Source organism: Muntiacus reevesi, chromosome X (assembly GCF_963930625.1).
Source record: "Muntiacus reevesi chromosome X, mMunRee1.1, whole genome shotgun sequence".
NCBI lineage: Eukaryota > Metazoa > Chordata > Mammalia > Artiodactyla > Cervidae > Muntiacus > Muntiacus reevesi.
Genome location: NC_089271.1, coordinates 146,476,487 through 146,493,890, shown reverse-complemented (window position 1 = coordinate 146,493,890; position 17,404 = coordinate 146,476,487). Strand labels below are relative to the sequence as shown.

The window sequence follows — 17,404 nt, the reverse complement described above, 5'->3', positions numbered from 1 at the left end:
CTAGGCAGACTTCCCCTCCCTTTGCTGGGGCTCGAGGACCACACTATGGTAGGCCCGGATGCAGGAGAAGGCAGTGGGTGGGATGCGGCGCCGGTCAATAAGGTTGTTCTCCAGGTGCGTGGAGATGAGGTCGGAGTCCTGGGCCACAGGTGTGTCACAGATGGAATTCAGGGGCACGTATTTGTGGAGGAGGGGTTGCAGGAGGAGCCCAGACCCCAGAAAGGAGAGTCAGGCATCAGGCGAGAGGAGAGAAAGCGTGGCCCCACAGTGGATGGTGGGGACACCGAGGCACAGACACCAGGTCCAGGGTGGAGGGTCACCTGGCCACTCGGGGCTCCCAACCTCTCCCGCCCTTCCCCAGCCCAGATTCTTCTGCCAGCCACTGGGCATAGCCTCCAGTCACAGCGATCAAGATGGGCCCATGGAGGCAGGGAAGGATGCCCCCACAGTGCTGCCGCCAGTCTCTGGGGCCCCTGGGTGATGAGCCCACAGGCCAGAACATCTGGCCAGCCTGCCAGGTGGGGTCTCCGGGTCTCAGCAGAGCTGCCTCCCTCTCAGACTGGAGGTGGGGACAGGCCGGGGCGGGGTGGGGTGAGGGAACAGCAGGATGTGGCCCTACCTGATCTTGTTGTGGCTCAGACGTAGCACCTGCAGTGCTTGGAGGCCCAGGAGACCCCTTGGGATGGTCTGCAGCCGGTTGTGGTCCAGGAGCAGCTCGGCCAGGGAGGCCTGCAGGCCCAGGAAGGACACGCCATGGATGCCATCCTCGCGCAGGTTGTTGTGGGCCAGGTGCAGGGTCTCGAGGCTGGGCTTCATGTGCGCAAACACGTAGCCGGGGATGCGCTCGATGCGGTTGTGGTGCAGCATCAGGTGACGGAGGCCCCGGGGCAGGAAGGAGGGCACGTGCACCAGCCGGTTGTAGGACAGGTCGAGGGCCTCCAGCTTCCTAGGGGTGCAGTAGGAGAGTTATAGTTGGGGCCCCTGGTCCACGCCCCAGAGGAGGGTGGGGATTTGCTTCAAGATGGCAGCTACCACCAAGGCTTCCAACGGCTGGGGAGGGCCAGGCCTTGTCTGGCTTGTGTGCCTTCTGTTCACGGAGGCTGGGAAAGGGTCTGCGGGGTCCTCCCTTGCTAACCACACAGCTAGCGAGGCTGGCCCTCGTGGCGGAGATGGAAGATCCTTTCCCTTTCCTCTCTCTCCCTCCTAAGCCCGAGCAGAGGGGCCAGTGGTCTGGGCCAAGAGCTATCTCCCTGGTGGTCCCCATGCTGCACTTTCTTGACCTCTTAGCCCTACCTAGGCTGAAGGCAAGCTGAAGACTGATGGGGAGGGAAACCAGGAGCACAGGGTGATGATGTTTCTAGAACAGATTGGGGCAAGGCAAGTGGTTCCTCTCACTGATATCCTCCCTCCCCCAGCCCCTGTGGTTGGGGTCAGCTCTTTGGCATTGGGGAGGATGCCATCCTCTGTCCAAAGCAGGTGGGTCTCTGGTGCCTCCCAGGCCTGCCGAGCCAGCAGCCCCCTCTCCATCTACCAGCCGGAGAAAAACTGGCCGGCGCCGGCCTAGGCTTGACTGGCCGCCAGCCCCCTGCCCAGGCCCCACGGCGGGAGTGGAACACGGCTGGGCGGCCCCTCCCTAGGCTGCTGTCTGCTTTCCTTTGCCCCCTTGGCAAGAAGGGGAGAGGAAAAAGGAATAATTAAACCCAAACGTCCTGGTAACTTTTTCCTGGAACACGAGGGCGCAGGGCGGGAGGCTCTGGTCCCTGGAATGGCGGTCTGGACTCTCAACCCCTCCTTCACCCTACCCCTGCTCTGCCTCAGTTGTCTTCAAACCCCAAGGATTGTCCCTTCCCAGCCCTTTGGCCAGTCCTGGGGTCACATCCTGACTCCTTAGGCAGTGCCTGTAAGGGCCTTGTCTGCTTCCTAGCCCCTCCTGCCGGTGACCTGACTCAGCCATCCAAATGAGATCATGGGGACTCATCCTGGACCCTTCTTCCTATAGTGGGGTGACTAGTGCCCCTCAAAGATATGGCTGCCCAGAACCCGTGTATGTGACCTGATTTGGCAGAAAGGTCTTTGTAGATGTGAGTGAGTGAAGGATCTTGGGATGACATCATCCTGCTTTAGGATGGGCAGGAAATGCAATAGGAGGTGGTCTTATAAGACAGAAGAGGAGAGAAGCAGTCACAGAGGGGAAGCCAGGTGAAAAATGTAGAGACTGCAGTGATGCGGCCACAAGCCAAGTGGCACCTGGAGCCCCCAGAAACTGGAAGAGGCAGAAGGGATCCTACCCTGGAGGGAACATGGCCCTGTCACACCTTGATTTTGGATCTCTGACCTCCACAACTGTGAGAACAGAGCTCTGTTGTTTTAAGCTGCCCTCTTTGTGGTACTTTGTTATGGCTGCCCCAGGAAGGTCACAGGCCTTTTTCCTGTGACTGCCATCTCTTCCATGCCCCTTCCTGCCCTCGTTGCTTCCTAGCTAAACCCAGCATGGGGACAGCTTGCAGGACCTAGACTGCCCTCCCTCTGGGCACAGGCAGAGGAGGGATTTTGTGGACTTGGGAGTTCTGTCGGGTGGGAGGGCCAGAGAGAAATCTTGGAGAATCAGGTGGTGACTGAGGGCCCAGGCCACCCTGAACCCTGGGCAGGGATGCAGGTGACCCAGGTGACCCACCAGGCCCCGTGAAGTCTCTCTGCCTTCCCTCCTAACTCTCTGCTTCCTTCGTGAGCATCCTCTATCTCTGTGCCCATGGGGGCAGAGCTTGGGCAGTGCCAGGGGGACCACAGTACTCACGGAAGATCTATCCAAGCATGGGGTGCCAGTCGGTCCTCCTGGAGCCGGTTGTTGCTGAGAACCAGCACACTGAGGCTGCAGCTGTGGTTCAGTGTGCCCTCTTTCACCTCCTCGATGATGTTTGTGCCCAAGTGCAGCTCCTAGGGCCAGGGTTCAGGGTAAGCATTCGACCCACCAGTCAGTGGTGGCCTAGCTCAGCTCCTTGCCCCCTTCCACTAGGCCCCACTGTCTCTGCCCCTCTCAGGGCTGTGGCCAACTGTGCAAAAGATCCCAGTTGACACCTGCAAGCTGTACCATGACTCTTCAGAGTCCTGCAAGACACAGGCTCAGAGAGCATTGCCAAGCACCAGGGATCGTGTGGCCCAGAGAGGGCATGAGCCTTGTTCAGGGACACCTTGCAGGTCCACGATGGTCCTTGAGGTTCAATTTTGGGCTCCAGGAAGGTTTCGTTGGGCTGAGGAAAGGCCCTTTAGTGTTGAGGCCTTGTGGGTTTAGCATCAAAATTGTCCCCACAGGCAGCTGGCCCAGCTGTTGTGGGCAGACACTCCAGTCTTTTGGCCACAGCTCACCCTTGTGACTCAGTTGGTAAAGAATCAACCTGCAGTGTTGGAGACCTGGGTTCAATCCCTGGGTTGGGAAGATCCCCTGGAGAAGAAAAAGGCTACCCACTCCAGTATTCTGGCCTGGAGAATTCCATGGACTGTATAGTCCATGGGGTTGCAAAGAGTCAGACACGACTGAGTGACTCTCACTTTCAGGGATTCCCTGGTGGCTCGGACAGTAAAGCATCTTCCTGCAATGCAGGAGACCCGGGTTCGATCCCTGGGTCAGGAAGATCCCCTGGAGAAGGAAATGGCAACCCACTCCAGTACTCTTTGCCTAGAAAATTCCATGGATGGAGGAGCCTGGTGGGCTACAGTCCCTGGGGTCGCAAAGAGTCAGACAACTGAGTGACTTCACTTCACTTTGCCTCTCGTGGCCTCAGGGCTCATAGTCACCTGCAGGGAGGCTGGCAGGCTGGGCAGGATGGTTCGAAGCTGGTTCCAGTCCAGCCTCAGGTACAGCAGGCTGCGCAAGGGCTGGAAGGCCAAGGGGGAGATGTTTCCGTCATGTAGCCGGTTCCCTTCTACCTCCAGTGTCAGCAGCTGGCTGAGACCTGTGGTGGCAGGTCGAGGGGGCAGGTGAGCTGACTGCCAAGCTCAGAAGGCCGGCTGGGAGCTGCCCACCTTAGCTCCAGTGATCCCCCACCCCTGGTGCTCGAGGCCAGGGCCACCTTTCTAGGTTGGTGCTCCCTGTCTGCCCCCCAGGAGGCTGCCTTGGGTGGAGCCTCCTCTCGCCCCCTCCCCCTGGGGCCTGTTTGCACCCCGGAAGCTGCTGTGCTCCAGGCCCTGAAGACAGTTGTCATTGAGTTTGAGCTCCTGCAACGAGGTGGGCAAGGTTGGCACTGTGGACAGCGAGTTCCCATCCAGGTTCAGCTGCTTCAGCCGTGTCAGATTCTAGGAGGTTAGAGAAGACCAAGCTGGAGACTGGGGTGCCGCTGGCTGGGGCTGGGCCTTCCCGGTGTGGCCTTGGGCTCGCCCTGCCCACAGACACCCTGGTTGGGTTGCATCATGGCTTCCTGGTTCCCTCTTGGACCAGGCTTGTCTGGTGGTTTCTAGAACTCTCCTCAGGTTCTCCCAAGAGTGCTGGTCCCTTGGGGGACCTCAGGATCTGTGTTGGCCTCCATGCTCCCAACTATGGACCATGTCACTCTACATCACTGATGCCCCTGGCACTGATCCCCCAGGAGACCAGGATCAGGGGCTGCTGTATACCTTGAAGGCGTGGGGGTGCAGGCCAAGGGCATCCAGCTTATTCTTGCTCAAGTCGAGCCACTCCAGATTGGGTAGTCCCAGGAACGTGTGGGCTGGGATCTTGGCAATTTCGTTCTCTGCGCACGCACAGGGTAGCCATTTTCCCGGCCCCTCAGACCCCCTCCCCTCTGCCATTCCGTACCTCCTCCTCACAGGCCAGAGGCCGCAGTGACAGACTCCTTGAAGGAGCTGGGTCTTCTGATTGACCTGGTCAGAGCCTCTCAGGTCAGAGGGGCGGTGAGTCATCCCCAGGCGTGGCGGGGAGGCAGCCACGGGGACCAAAGACCAACTGCGGCAGACAGCCAGGTGTATGTCCTTCTACCCCTGCAATGGGAGTGGATGTGGGAAAGTGGGGCCACCCACCTGCCAGATAAAGCGTGGTCAGGCCGGGGTCGGACAGGACAGGGACACGTTTCATCTTGACGTTGCCGCAGGTGATGGCCGCCTGGGCCAGGAGGCAGGAGGCTGGCAGGGAAGGCATGACCCGCTCTGGAGTGCCTGGGCCTATAGGCCCAGGGCTCTGCCCTCACCTGCTTCCAGGTCTTTTCCGCCCATGACCTGTGGTCCCCAAGGTGTTGCTGCCCCCTTCACCTTGGCTATGATCCTTCTTCTCATGCCAGTCTGCTGGCCTGGGTTGCTGGGGGGCCCCTGGAGGATGAGAGATGAGGTTCTAGCCTGCTCACATAGCAACAGGGGCCTGCTGAGGAACAAGGTCTTTCCCGGGGCTCCCCAGACCTGCTGGTGACTCAGCCAGCTGTACCAGAAAAACAGGCCACTGGGCCTCCTGCTCTCAGCACCAAAGGCAAAGACCCAAACTAGGGCCCTGAGGCTGGGGTAGAAGATCTACCTTGGCAGGGTTGCCCTTCTGCCTCGCAGATGGGGGCACTCAGCTTGGGCACTCTGAGAGTGGGTGGGGGTCTCAGTGGGTGGGAGTGTCAGTGCAATTGGGCTATGTGTCCGAAGTCAGTCCTCACCTTTGGGGTACCTGTTGGGCTTTGGGCCCTTTTTCTTGGCTTCCCGGCCTCTGACCTACCTACCCTGGCCCTTCTTGGCAGCCATGGCACCCTCTTGGGCTCAGGGGGTCCTTGCTGCCCCAGGCCTTGTTGTACCTGTGGCCATGGGGTGGACCCATGGTTGTGGCCCTGTTTGTGCTCCCAGGCTGCTGGCTGTGTCGACTTCCTCTGGGTCAGCCCGGGTCTGGCAAGGACCTTCCAGCGAGGGGCTGTGGTCCAGGTAGGGGGTCTGGGGGCCCCCTCCTTGGAGGCAGGCCGCAGCCATGGCCTGTCCAGCTGCCCATCGTCAGGCCTGTCTGGGCTGCTGTTCCTGAGCATGGGTCACACTTGACCTGCAGAAGGAGCCAGTGTGGGGTGGGGTGGCTGGGACCCCTGTGTGCCTGGGAGGCAGCACCTCCTTCCCGAGGAGGAAGATCAGCCATTGGCCTGCCTGCCTCTCTCCTGTATTTGCCCAGGCCTCACTTCCACCTTTTTCTTCTCTCCTTAGGAGCTCTTGGCCTCTGTCACTAACCCAAAGCCACCAAGTGTCAGAGATTCCCTGATCTCCAACTCACATTTTCACGGTGCCAGAGTGGAGGATCCTGAATAGGAGAGAGGGTCTCAATGTGATAAGCAGACTGTGTCACCCTGCCTACTTCTCAGAACTCTCAGGGATCCTTCAGGGACAAGGCACCAGCTGGTCCTTGGCTCATGACTGTGGGCCCAGGAGACCTTCAGTTGCCCTATTCAGAGAGGCGGGGCCTGCTCCTGTGTCTCCAGTTCCCTGTGGCTTCTTCCTGGGCAGGGAAAGGCAGGGACCCCCTCTGGGAAGATGAAGGGTCGCTGCCACATGGCATAGTTTGCTCCTGGAGGTGGAGGCCCCAGTGCCTACTGGGACAGGAGGTGTTGAGGGTGAGGAGAGCCTACAGGCCACTCTGAGGGGCTGTCAGCCATTGAAAAATGGGGATAATAGTCTCCCACCCCAGGCCTCCCTTCCACTGCATGGTGCATGCTGAATCACTCAGTCATGTCCAACTCTGTGTGACCCCATGCACTCTAACCTGCCAGGCTCCTCTATCCATAGAATTCTCCAGGCAAGAATACTGGAGTGGGTTGCCATGCCCTTCTCCAGGGGGATCTTCCCCACCCAGGAATCAAACCCAGGTCTCCTGCATTACAGGTGGATTCTTTACTGCTGGGTCACTTGGGGAAGCCCCTCACTGCATGGTAGCCCCTCCTCAACCAGCACTGACCATGGGCCTGTCCTGCAAGTCCTGCTGTCTGCAGTGGGTTAAGGCACTGCGTCCCCTTGTGGGCCCCTCCCATTCCACCCCTGGGCCTGGGCGGGGCCTCCACTTTCAGCCTCCTGCGCTTCTCTCAGTCCCTTTGGTAGGCATTAGGGCAGCCAACTGTACTCTCCAACCAGCAAACCTGGGTCCATTCTTCCAGATCCAGCTGCAGCAGCCTCTCTTGGTGAGGGGGTGTCTTCTCTCCCCTGTCCCCACCATGGGCAATCAGCACAAGGGCCTCTCAGAGTCCATCATGCCCCCTTGCCCTCCAGGAACAAGTTCCCTGAGGTTCATGGGTCCCTCATGGCCCTGAATGGAACACTCATGGTGGGTCATGAGGTGGGTAGCCTCAGGGTGAATCTGCTTGCTCTCCCTCTGTGCCAGCCCTGGAGGTGGCGGGTCCCAGTAGTGGGGGAGAGTGCCATCCTGCCAGCCACCCTGTTAGTGCCACTTACTCACCGTCCAGGGGCCCAGATGCGCTGGGTGGTGGTGGCTGCAGGGTGGGCAGCCCTGTGGGGGTTGGCTGGGCCCCAGGCCCTTTTGGGCCCAGGACTTGCTTGGCCAAGGCCCCTCCAGGGCAGCACCCCACCCAGAGAGCCAGGACAGGGAGCAGCACCCTCTTCATGGCCACCGGGGCTGGTGAAAGAGATGAAAGGCTGGAAAGGATGGAACACCAGTGGAGCGGCAGGCGACAGTCCGGCTCCCAGAGCTACAGTGCTTCAAGCCTCCCTTACCTGGCCCAGCCCCCCTCCAGGAAGGCTGCCCCCCAGTAAACGCCTCCCCAGGCCTGGCCCCCGGCTTCCCGCAAAGTCCACTGCTCTCATCTGAGGAGAAAGAGAGATTGATTTTTTTTTTTTTTCTTGGACCTGAGTGCTCTTGCTCCTTTTCTGAGAAGCCTGCGTTCATTCTCCACTGGCCCTGACCCAGTGGCCCCCGTGAATAGGGCTTCTGTCTCTGCACACAGGGGGACCTGTGAGGCCCACCACAGATGGGGCTGCCCACCTCAGGTTGCCAGGTCCTACCTCAGAGGCTGGGAAAAGAGAGGGTCTGGGCCTTGAGAGCCAGCAGCACACCCCAGGGCTTCCAAGGTCCTTGGGAGCCAGGGCAGGTTCCTGGGTCACCAAACCATGGTGGCTCCGGCCCCTCTGTCACAGTTGCCGATGCCGAGGTCTCCCAATTCCAGGGAAGACAGAACACGTGGGCAGAGCTGGGATGGGGTCCCAGTGCCCCCCACCTCTGGGCAGCTCCCTTTTCTCCAGGCCTCTACCTCCTCCTCTGTAAAATGGAGAGCGGGTATACATACACCCTGCAGGCCACCCCCCCATGCCCTCACCCCTACATGGGAGTGTGTGTGGACCAGGGCAGTCAGGTTCTTCGGGAATCCTTGGTCTGGGGTGACCTGGCAGCCGTCTGGGTGAGGTCATCTCACAGGTCCTCACAGACTTCTTGGCTAACAGTTTCCAGGTCCCACTGGGACTGCTGACATCAGGCAGATGGGTCCCTCTGGGTCGGGATGGGGTCTGAGAGCAGGGACAAAGAAGGGGTGTCTTGACCACGGGCTCTCTGGCCTGCCCTCAAAGGGCCCCAGCTCCAGGCCCAGCTGTGGCAGCAGGCGGGGGCTGGCAAAGTGGCCAGATCTCACCACATGGCTCTTTGGGGCCAGCCTTGAGGAAGCTTTTCCTACAACTCTGTCCAGCATTGACTTATGTTTGGAAGCGATCTTAAAAAATGAGTTAATTGTGGGCAAGGCTTGGGTGGAGGGGAGAAGGGGAGGGGGTGAGGAACAGGGCCAGGAGGCTTGTGGAGGAGTGTCCCGTAGCCATCTGGGGCTCAAGGTATCTGTCAGGGGTCAGGGAGGAATGTGTGAGACCTAGGATGTGGCGGGGAGCACAGATTTCCCCCCACAAGCGAGTCTTCCTTTGTGCCTGGGGAGCAGTCTGAGTCCCGAGTGCCAGATGTGGTGAGGACACAGCAGTCACTGCCTTCCCAGAGCCCTTGGGCCACCTAACAGTCCCACATGAGCCACACAGGGTCCCCCGTCCTATCTGGGACTCTGGGTTAAGAAGTGAATTTGGGACCATGAGACAGAGACAGTCTAGGGATTGTGATCAAGTGCCCTGGGAACCAAGGATGAAGCCACCATCTGCTTGTGTGCTTGTAGGTGACACAAGATATCCTGGGCTAACGTTTTGCTAAAGCTGGGGGAGGGGGAGAACGTAGGCACAGGAAGCCAGGGTTTGCCCAGGGATCCTGGACCATTGAGCCCAATCCCTCCCTGCTCAGTACAGAGAAGGAACCGAGAGGGGGTAGGGTTGGCCCAAGTCTGATGCCAGAGACCGGGTCTCCTGCCTCCCGATCTGGGCATTGCTTGAGGACGTGGTAGGACCCAGCCTGAGATGGGCCCCTGGAGACGGACGGACTGGTGGGAGCCCCGGTTCTGACCCTCCCCTTGCCTGGGGATGGATTCTGGAATCCTGGCCCCCAACCCATTTCCCCTGTTTGCGCCGCTCCCCAGGCGCTGACTAAACATCCTGCCATCTGGTTCCCATTAGCTGGGCTGGAGGTGGGGGAAGCCTGCTCCCAGGTTTCTCTGGCACAGTGGCCTGGAGGAGGGAGGCCTAAGCTCCTACCCACCTAGGCAGGAAGGGGCGAGGCCTGGAGCACTCTCAGCCCCCCAGGTTCCATGGAGTCCTGTCCTCACTGCCCATCTCCCACCGGGGGCTCATTGGCCACCTGGCTACCTACTCTGTCCAGTATCGAGGCATCTGGCTGTCGTGGGGACCTTGTAGCCACCCTCACAGAGCACAGCCTGAACACAGAGCTTGCTCGTGGACTGGGCTGAGACAGGCAGGGCCCCAGGCCAACACTAACCCTGAGCCTGGTGTCTGGATTTTCCAGGAACCAGAGATGTAGCCTGAGGGTTGCTGGAAGGGTTTTGGGCTCCCAGCTCTGCCCGGACGGCTCAGCCATGTGATGTCAGGAGGAAGCCTCCCTGTTCAGGGCCTCGGTCTCCCCATTTCGTTGTGACAGATATGGTCTCTTTAGAAAGTTCTAGAATCTGAGAACTGGAAGGGTTTTGGGCTCCCAGCTCTGCCCAGACGGCTCAGCCATGTGATGTCAGGAGGAAGCCTCCTTGCTCAGGGCCTCGGTCTCCCTATTTCATTGTGGTGGATATGGTCTCTTTAGAAAGTTCTAGAGCCTGAGAACTGGCAGGGCCCTATAGAAACTGGATGAGATGATCAAAATTGCTCTGGCTGCACAATCTCAAGGTTCTGAGGACTAGGAAGGGAGTCTTGCTCCTTCTCCTCTGGTTCTTCCCTTCCATGTGGTCCACTGTCTACATGCAATTATCCCCCAAGAACACCCATACCCTCATGAGTCAGGACTCACTCAAATTGGCAGCCTAGAGGATGACAAAGCAATGCCCTTCATCCCTCAAGTCTCTTTAGAACTGCACAGCGGAAAGCTCCTGTCCTGTCAAGGGAGGATTGGAGAATAGATCTTTGCTCACAGAACATTCCTGAGCCCCTGTGGTGGGCCAGACACCATGCCTGGCACGGTATGTGGTACAGTGGTGAACCACATGGCCAGCTTTCCTGTGCTCACAAAGTGTGCTGTCTAGTGGGGTGTGTGAGGACCCCATCAGAAGGAAAGGGGCTGGCCACGGTGACTGTAGGAACACTTTTGACAGGATGAGGACTGTGAGAAACTGACGTTTGGGCTGAGATGTGAGTGAAAAGGAGATATCCATGCAAAAAGGGATCCAGTAAGGAACCCCCCGAGGAGGATGGACAGCAGTGCGAAAGCCCTGAGGCAGAAAAGGCTTTGGCCCACTTTGCGAACCAGCAAGGAGACCAGTGTGGTGGAGCAGGCTGAGTGAAGGGTGAGGTTGGGGAAGGGTTGCAGGGCTAGCTAGCTTGATAATGCATCAAAATGTGACCAGTGGACTTTGCCTTTGACCTTGAAGGAAGCCGGGAACTGCTGTGGATTTCTGAGCAGAGGAGTTACATGTGATCTGACTTTTTAAAAAAAATGTTATTGAAGTATAGTTGAATTACAATGTTGTGTTAATGTCTGCTGTACAGCAAAATGAACAGTTATACATACACACACGCGCACACACACATGTATATATATATATATATATATATATATATATATATATGTAGTTTTTCTTTTTCATATTCTTTTCCATTATGGCCTATTACAGGATATTGAATATAGTTCCCTGTGCTATATAGTACAGAGAAGGAAATGGCAATCCATTCCAGTATTCTTGCCTGGAGAATCCCAGGGACAGAGGAGCCTGGTGGGCTGCCATCTATGAGGTCACACAGAGTTGGACACGACTGAGTGACTTAGTAGCAGCAGTAGCTATACTGTACGATCTTATTGTTTATCCATCCTATATATAAGAGTTTGCAGCTACTAATCCCAAACTCTCAATCCTTCCCTCTCCCTCCCACCTCCTCCTTGGGCAACCACGAGTCTGTTCTCTATTGTCTGTGAGTCTGTTTATATTTCAGAGATAGGTTCATTTGTTTCGTATTTTAGATTCTGCATATAAGTGATATCATATGGTATTTGTCTTTCTCTTTCTGACTTATTTCACTTAGTATGAAAATCTTTAGGGCCATGCGTGTTTGCAAATCCATGTGTGTTTGCAAATTTCATTCTTTTTAATGGCTGAGTTATGTATACATATATATATATATATAAAACTCAGTCATTAAAAAGAATGAAACTATACACATATACATACACATGTATGTATGTATATACAAACATATATACATATACATGTATATATACATATATGTATATAGTATATATACATATATAGTACATATATGTATACATGCATATATACACATATATGCATATACATATATATGTATTTATAATATACACATATATACATATATACACATATATATGTATGTATATACAATATATATATATATACTGCATCTCCTTTATTCATTCATCTGTCAATGGACATTTAAGTTGTTTCCATATCTTGGCTATTGTGAACAGTGCTGCTATGAATATAGGGGTTGAATTAGAGTCTTATCTGGGTATATGCCCAGGAGTGGAATTGCTGAATCATATGGCAACTCTGTTTTTAGTTTTTTTAAGGAACTTCCATACTGTTTTCCCTTGTGGTTGCACCAATTTACTTTCCCACCAACAATAGGAGGGGGTCCCTTTTCTCCACACTATCTCCAGCATTTATTATTTATAGATGTCTTAACGATGGCCATTCTGACTGGTGTGAGTTGGTACCTCATTGTAGTTTGGATTTGCATTTGTCTAATAATTAGCAACTTGGAGCATCTTTCCATGTGCCTATTGTCCCTCTGTATGTCTTCTTTGGAGATTTCTCAATTTAAGGCTTCTGCCAAGTTTTTCATTGTGCTGTTTATATTTTTGTTATTGAATTATATGAGCTCCTGTATATTTAGGAAAGTAAGCCCTTGGGCACATCATTTGCAAATATTTTCTCCCAGTTCATAGGTTGTGATCTGACTCATATTGTAAAAGGATCCTTTGGACAGCAGGGTGGAGCACAGACTTGATGAGGGCACAAGGGCAGAAGGAGGGAGCCAGTGTGGAGGCAGCTGCACCCTCCACTGGAGAGGTCTTTGAGTCTAGCCCAGGGTGGAGGGGGCTAGTGGGAAAAGTTGGTGTAGCCAGAACAGTGAAGGCCAAGTGAGCCCGGGGCAGAAACTTGGGAGGCCAGTTCCTGACGTGTCAAGTGTAAAGTGGGTGATCAGACAGCCAAGTTGTCAAATCAGTAAGGGAGTTCTGTGTACGCATCTGGAGCTCAGGGCCAAGGTCTGGGCTACAAGTCCTGCCCTCCCACTGCCTGTCATTAGACGAGTTCATTGAGCCCCTACTATGCACCAGGCCTTCTGCCAGGACTCAGGGAAGAATAGTGGCTCTGCAGCCAAAGACACACTCCTGGAGTGACACCCAGAGTAAGCAGACAGGCCTGATCTTGTGCCTTCCACAATGTGTCCCAGTAACATCAAAGCTTATCTGTGCATGTGTGCGCATGTGTGTGTGTGGGCATCTATCATATATAAACAAAGGTACAGTGGCCTTTTCCCTCTTCAAACTTTGAGAAGAAAAAAGGCAAACTTTCCATACCCTCTTCCTGTTGCCAGCTGTTTATTCCCTAGAGAAAACCCATCTTGTTTTAATGCCATGAAAACCCCAGAGGATCTGGTCCCAATTAAACAACTTTTCTTGCAGATGCTTTTGTGAGAACTAAATACATCAGAGGTCCAGATTCCTGCGTCGTGCTTCCTTCCTTGAGAACTGGTGTTCCTGAGCAAGCAAGTCACGGAGGGACAGTGAGAGAGAGAAGAGAAGCACATAGACAGACAGACTAAAGGAAAGACAGAAGGGAGGAAAAGGGAACACAGAATCCGGATGATGGCTGGGGATGCAGTGATGGGTAGTAAGAAGCACTGGCAGTCATGAGAGAGGACCGTGGACATCCTCTGGACTGTAGGCATCCCTGGGGAAGGTGCCAGTGGAAGGTGTGCTGGAGGGGGGTGGAAAGCAGCAAGCGTGGCTTGGGGACAAAAGGGTCTCAGGTGGCCGATGTGGCTGAGTCGAGGGAGCAAGGTTAGGGGCAAGTGGGGCCACTCTCCCAGCCTCCTTCCCGTCTGAAATTCCAGATGGTTCTTGCAAATAATGTGGGCCCTGCTTGACTCCCCATGGAAGCTGCCCCTGCCCCTCCAGGTGGGCATCGAGGGGCCTCACACGTGGGGCAGAGGCTAGCGTGGGCCTGGGGATGAACAAGCGGGAACGTGAGGTCGAGCCTCCCCCCCAGCCCCCACCTCCCCGGCCCTCCGGAGTGGGCACATTCACGTTCCAGCCCTGGCGCCCACGTCTCCAACTCCAGACGCATGTGACTCAGACTCGCCGGACTTGCCAAGCTGTCTAGACCCAAGTGTCTCCCCGTGGAGGGGGCCGTCCCGCCCGCCACTTCCTCAGCCGCCGCCCCAGGGTTGGGCGCGGGGCGCTGTGGCGCCCCAACGCACGTGCAAGCGCGCGTCCCAGCCTCGCCTGAGCGGCGTGCGCGCGCCCCTGTCCCATCAGCCTTCTGGGAGCGCCAGGCGCGTGCGCGGAACCCCCAGAGATCCGCCCCCACCCCAGAGCGAAAGGGCGCAAGCGCGGGGCACCCCAACGCCCGCAAAGGCCCGGCTCACTCCATCGGAGCCCACCACCTCCCTGCGTGGCTCCCTCGGGGGAGGGCCTGGGAGCGCACTTGTGGGAACAGCCCCGCCCATGCACCTCCCGCACCTCCAAGCGAGGAGCCCTCGCAGGCCTTGGGGGTGGGGCCCTAAAGCAGGAGGTTCGCTGCCTTGCCTGAGTGTCCCAGGAGCAGAGAGCCAGGGGCTCTCTCAAGCCCCTCTCAAGGGCTGACTCTCCAGTTGCTCCTGCCTTGCCCCCCGCCCCGTCCCTGTTCCAGCGTAGGTTTCAGAAGGGACAGAAAGAGGAGGCCAAGGTCCCAGGGAAACTGCTTCATCCTCTTGCGCCAGCAGACACGCTCAATGTGGACACAGGCTTGAGAATGAGAACGTTCCTGATGGTTTTCATCAGGCAGCTGCTAGGCTGACATTCTTAGCCAGCCAGGGCTAGGACCAGAGACCCCAAGACTCCCCCAAGCCTCCCCTCCAGGCAGGCCCATGTCTATCAGGCCCATAGACTCAGCTCTGGGGTCCTCCAGACTTATGCCACCCCAGTGTGTGGCCAGGCCAGTCCCCAGAGCCTCTGGGTGGGTGAATGGCAGCGTCCCCCCCACCCCCCCCCGCCAAAGGAAAGTTGGTGTCATTCTTGTTCCCAGAACCCTTCTGGTCTGTTGCTGATGACAAAGTTTGGGGTCCCTGCAGCCTTGAGGCTCTTCCCAATCTCATTGGTAAGTGTCCCATGTTTATGTCCTCTACCCCTCCTCCCATCCGTGTGAAGATGGTTTGTTTTGGAGTGGGCTTCTGGCTGGCACAGATGGCGTGGGCTGGCTGCAAGCCCTGGGCACCTGGGTGGATGGGTGACCAACAGTCCAGCCTGCTGGCTCAGTCTGGAGCAGATGAGAGAGGTCCAGGAAGAGGGCGGGCAGGAAAGACAGAGGGGGGAGACAGCCCTCTCACTTTGCCTCTCCTGGAGAACCTTGAACTCAGTCCTTCCTCAGCCTGGCCTCATCACCCTGTGTCATTTCTCCCCCAGATCCAATGCCAGGCCCAGTCACTTACTTCTACAGAGTGCCTCAACCCATAACTAATGGAATTTTTCACCTGAAATCTCTCTCTCTCTCTCTCACACACACACAGACATGTGCCCTTTTCTCAGGAGCCTGCATTTGGTGCTCACCAGAGGATGTGGTGAGGAGTCCTTTGATCTCATTTTCTTACTGGGGAATCTCAGGGGTATGGGGAGTGGGGCACTGGAGGGATCCTTCATCCCTCAAAAGCTCCCCTTTCTTGGAACAAGACAGACTGAAAGTCTGTCTCAGAGGCAGCTGAAGCAAATCTTCCTTCTCTTCCTTGTGTGTGTGCGTTAGTCTGTGTCCAAGTCTTTGTGACAACTCTTTGTGACCCCATGGACTGTAGTCTGCCAGGCTTCTCTGTCCATGGAATTCTCCAGGCAAGGATACTGGAGTGGATTGCCGTTACCTTCTCCAGGGGAGATTTCCCTGGTGGCTCAGTTGGTAAAGTGTCTGCCTACAATGTGGGAGACCCGGGTTCGATCCCTGGGTTGGGAAGATCCCCTGGACAAGGAAATGGCAACCCACTCCAGTGTTCTTGCCTGGAAAATCCCATGGACGGAGGAGCCTGGTTGGCTACAGTTCATGGGGTCACAAAGAGTTGGACATGACTGAGCGACTTCACTCACTCACTCTCCAGAGGAACTTCCCAACCTAGGGATTGAACCCTCACAGGCAGATTCTTTACCATTTGAGCTACAGGGAAGTCTCTTCCTTACTGGAGAGGTAAACCTTGAACTTCTGCTTTCTTTGATTGGCTGTTGGGGGTAGGGACCTGGTTCAGATTCCCCCAGCACCCTGGGGTCTGGTGCTAATGGCAGCTGCAACTTTGGGGCCCAGATGCTCTCGGAGCCCTTCCTCTCACCCGATGCCCTGTACAGCTCCTGCCAGCAGCCCACTGCTCCAGGGCAGGGAGGCCATGGGGTGAAGCCATCTGGTTGACTATACATTTCGTACCCAAGGCACAAGGCCAGGTGCGTCACGTGGCTGGCTGCCTCAGCCACCACCACTCGCTGCCAGCCCATCCCTGACATAGTGAGGCCAGTACCTGTCAACTGGTCTCATTTTCCAGCCTCTTTTCCAAGCACTGACACATGGCCAAGTTTCCCCCATGATCAGGAGTTTGGTTCAGTGCTCAGGTCTGTGCAGGGCCCTGCGGTCTCTGCTGACATCTGTGCCCCCAACGCCCAGCCCCATCCCCTCTCAGGCGGACATTATCCTTCAGCTCTTGACCTGTCCAGGCCTCCTGCACAGAAGCCATGAGCTCTGGACAGGCATGCCCCCTAACAGAGTTGTCCACATCCTCCCTGCCTCCCTGAGCTTGCATACCTCCCAAGACAGAGAACTCCCTCCCTTTTCCCAGGGAGCCAAGCTAGTGTTTTTGACAGTGCCCTCTGAGAGAAGTGCTTCCTTGTATTGAATTTGAGTCCACATTTCCAGAGGCGTCTACCACTCTGCAGTCCTTTATACCCCACCCAGAGAGGCCCAGTAGTCTCTGTTCCCATCCCAGTCTCCAGTCTTTCCTGTGGATGAGGCTTGGGAGGCACCATGATTCGGGGGTGGTGTGGGAGGGGAAGCTGAGGCCTGCTGCTGTCATCTCTATGAGCTGAGGGCTGGCCAGTGGGCTCTCCATGCAGGGGACGGACCTGAATGACCCTTCGAGATGGTCTTCTCCCATCAAGGCCCTGACAATCCCACCACATCCCATCCTGTGCCATAGACAGAGCTGTTGAATCGGGGAAGGGCTGTTTAAACTACTGGCTCCATAGAGCTGGGTGGAGAAGGGAAATTTTCTTCCAGAATACACAGAGGCTGGTTTCTTCTTGATCTTCAGGAGCAGAGGATATGGGGAGGGTGGGGAGGCCACCACACTGCCATAGTTTCTCCCGCCAAATTCCCTAGTCCTAGGAAAGATCCACAGAAATACCCACAAGAATTTGAACATCTAAGCTAGGGCTGTGATGGAAATGAAATTTTTTAAAAAGAAAGAAAAACAAAAACAGAAAAAGAGGGGGAAAAAAGGTTAAAAAAAAATCCCAAAGCCCCCTACAGCCTTCAGCAGTAAAAAGTGCCCAAGGTAGCAGCCACATTGGAGGGGGAAGGGATCTTACAGTGCTTTTGCAAATCTCTGGGTCCCCGGGTCCAGGCTGGGGCATCCTTCAGCTCAAGTTTAGAGGCTCTGTGTTCTCAGAATAGCTTGG

The 17,404-nt window shown here is 56.1% G+C and overlaps 1 protein-coding gene across 1 annotated transcript; it reads right to left on the bottom strand.

The window, feature by feature from the left end:
* On the bottom strand, positions 1–5,925 carry LOC136154759 (extracellular matrix protein 2-like). Its single transcript, XM_065916916.1, has 8 exons — positions 5,757–5,925; positions 5,011–5,151; positions 4,609–4,724; positions 4,158–4,290; positions 3,793–3,950; positions 2,795–2,934; positions 623–946; positions 1–184 (listed from the first exon to the last, which is right to left on the bottom strand). The coding sequence occupies exons 1-8, from the start codon at positions 5,923–5,925 to the stop codon at positions 1–3; spliced, it is 1,365 nt and encodes a 454-aa protein (XP_065772988.1).
* Between the last annotated feature and the right edge of the window lie 11,479 nt (positions 5,926–17,404).

What these genes read in the sequence shown, in the direction of transcription:
- LOC136154759 (XM_065916916.1), bottom strand. Translation starts at nt 5,925, where the DNA reads ATGGCTGCGGCCTGCCTCCAAGGAGGGGGCCCCCAGACCCCCTACCTG. An exon ending in GGTCCACCCCATGGCCACAG is followed by an intron (nt 5,152 to 5,756) that starts GTACAACAAGGC and finishes CTGGGCCTATAG; the next exon opens with GCCCAGGCACTCCAGAGCGG. An exon ending in TGCACCCCCACGCCTTCAAG is followed by an intron (nt 4,291 to 4,608) that starts GTATACAGCAGC and finishes CTAACCTCCTAG; the next exon opens with AATCTGACACGGCTGAAGCA.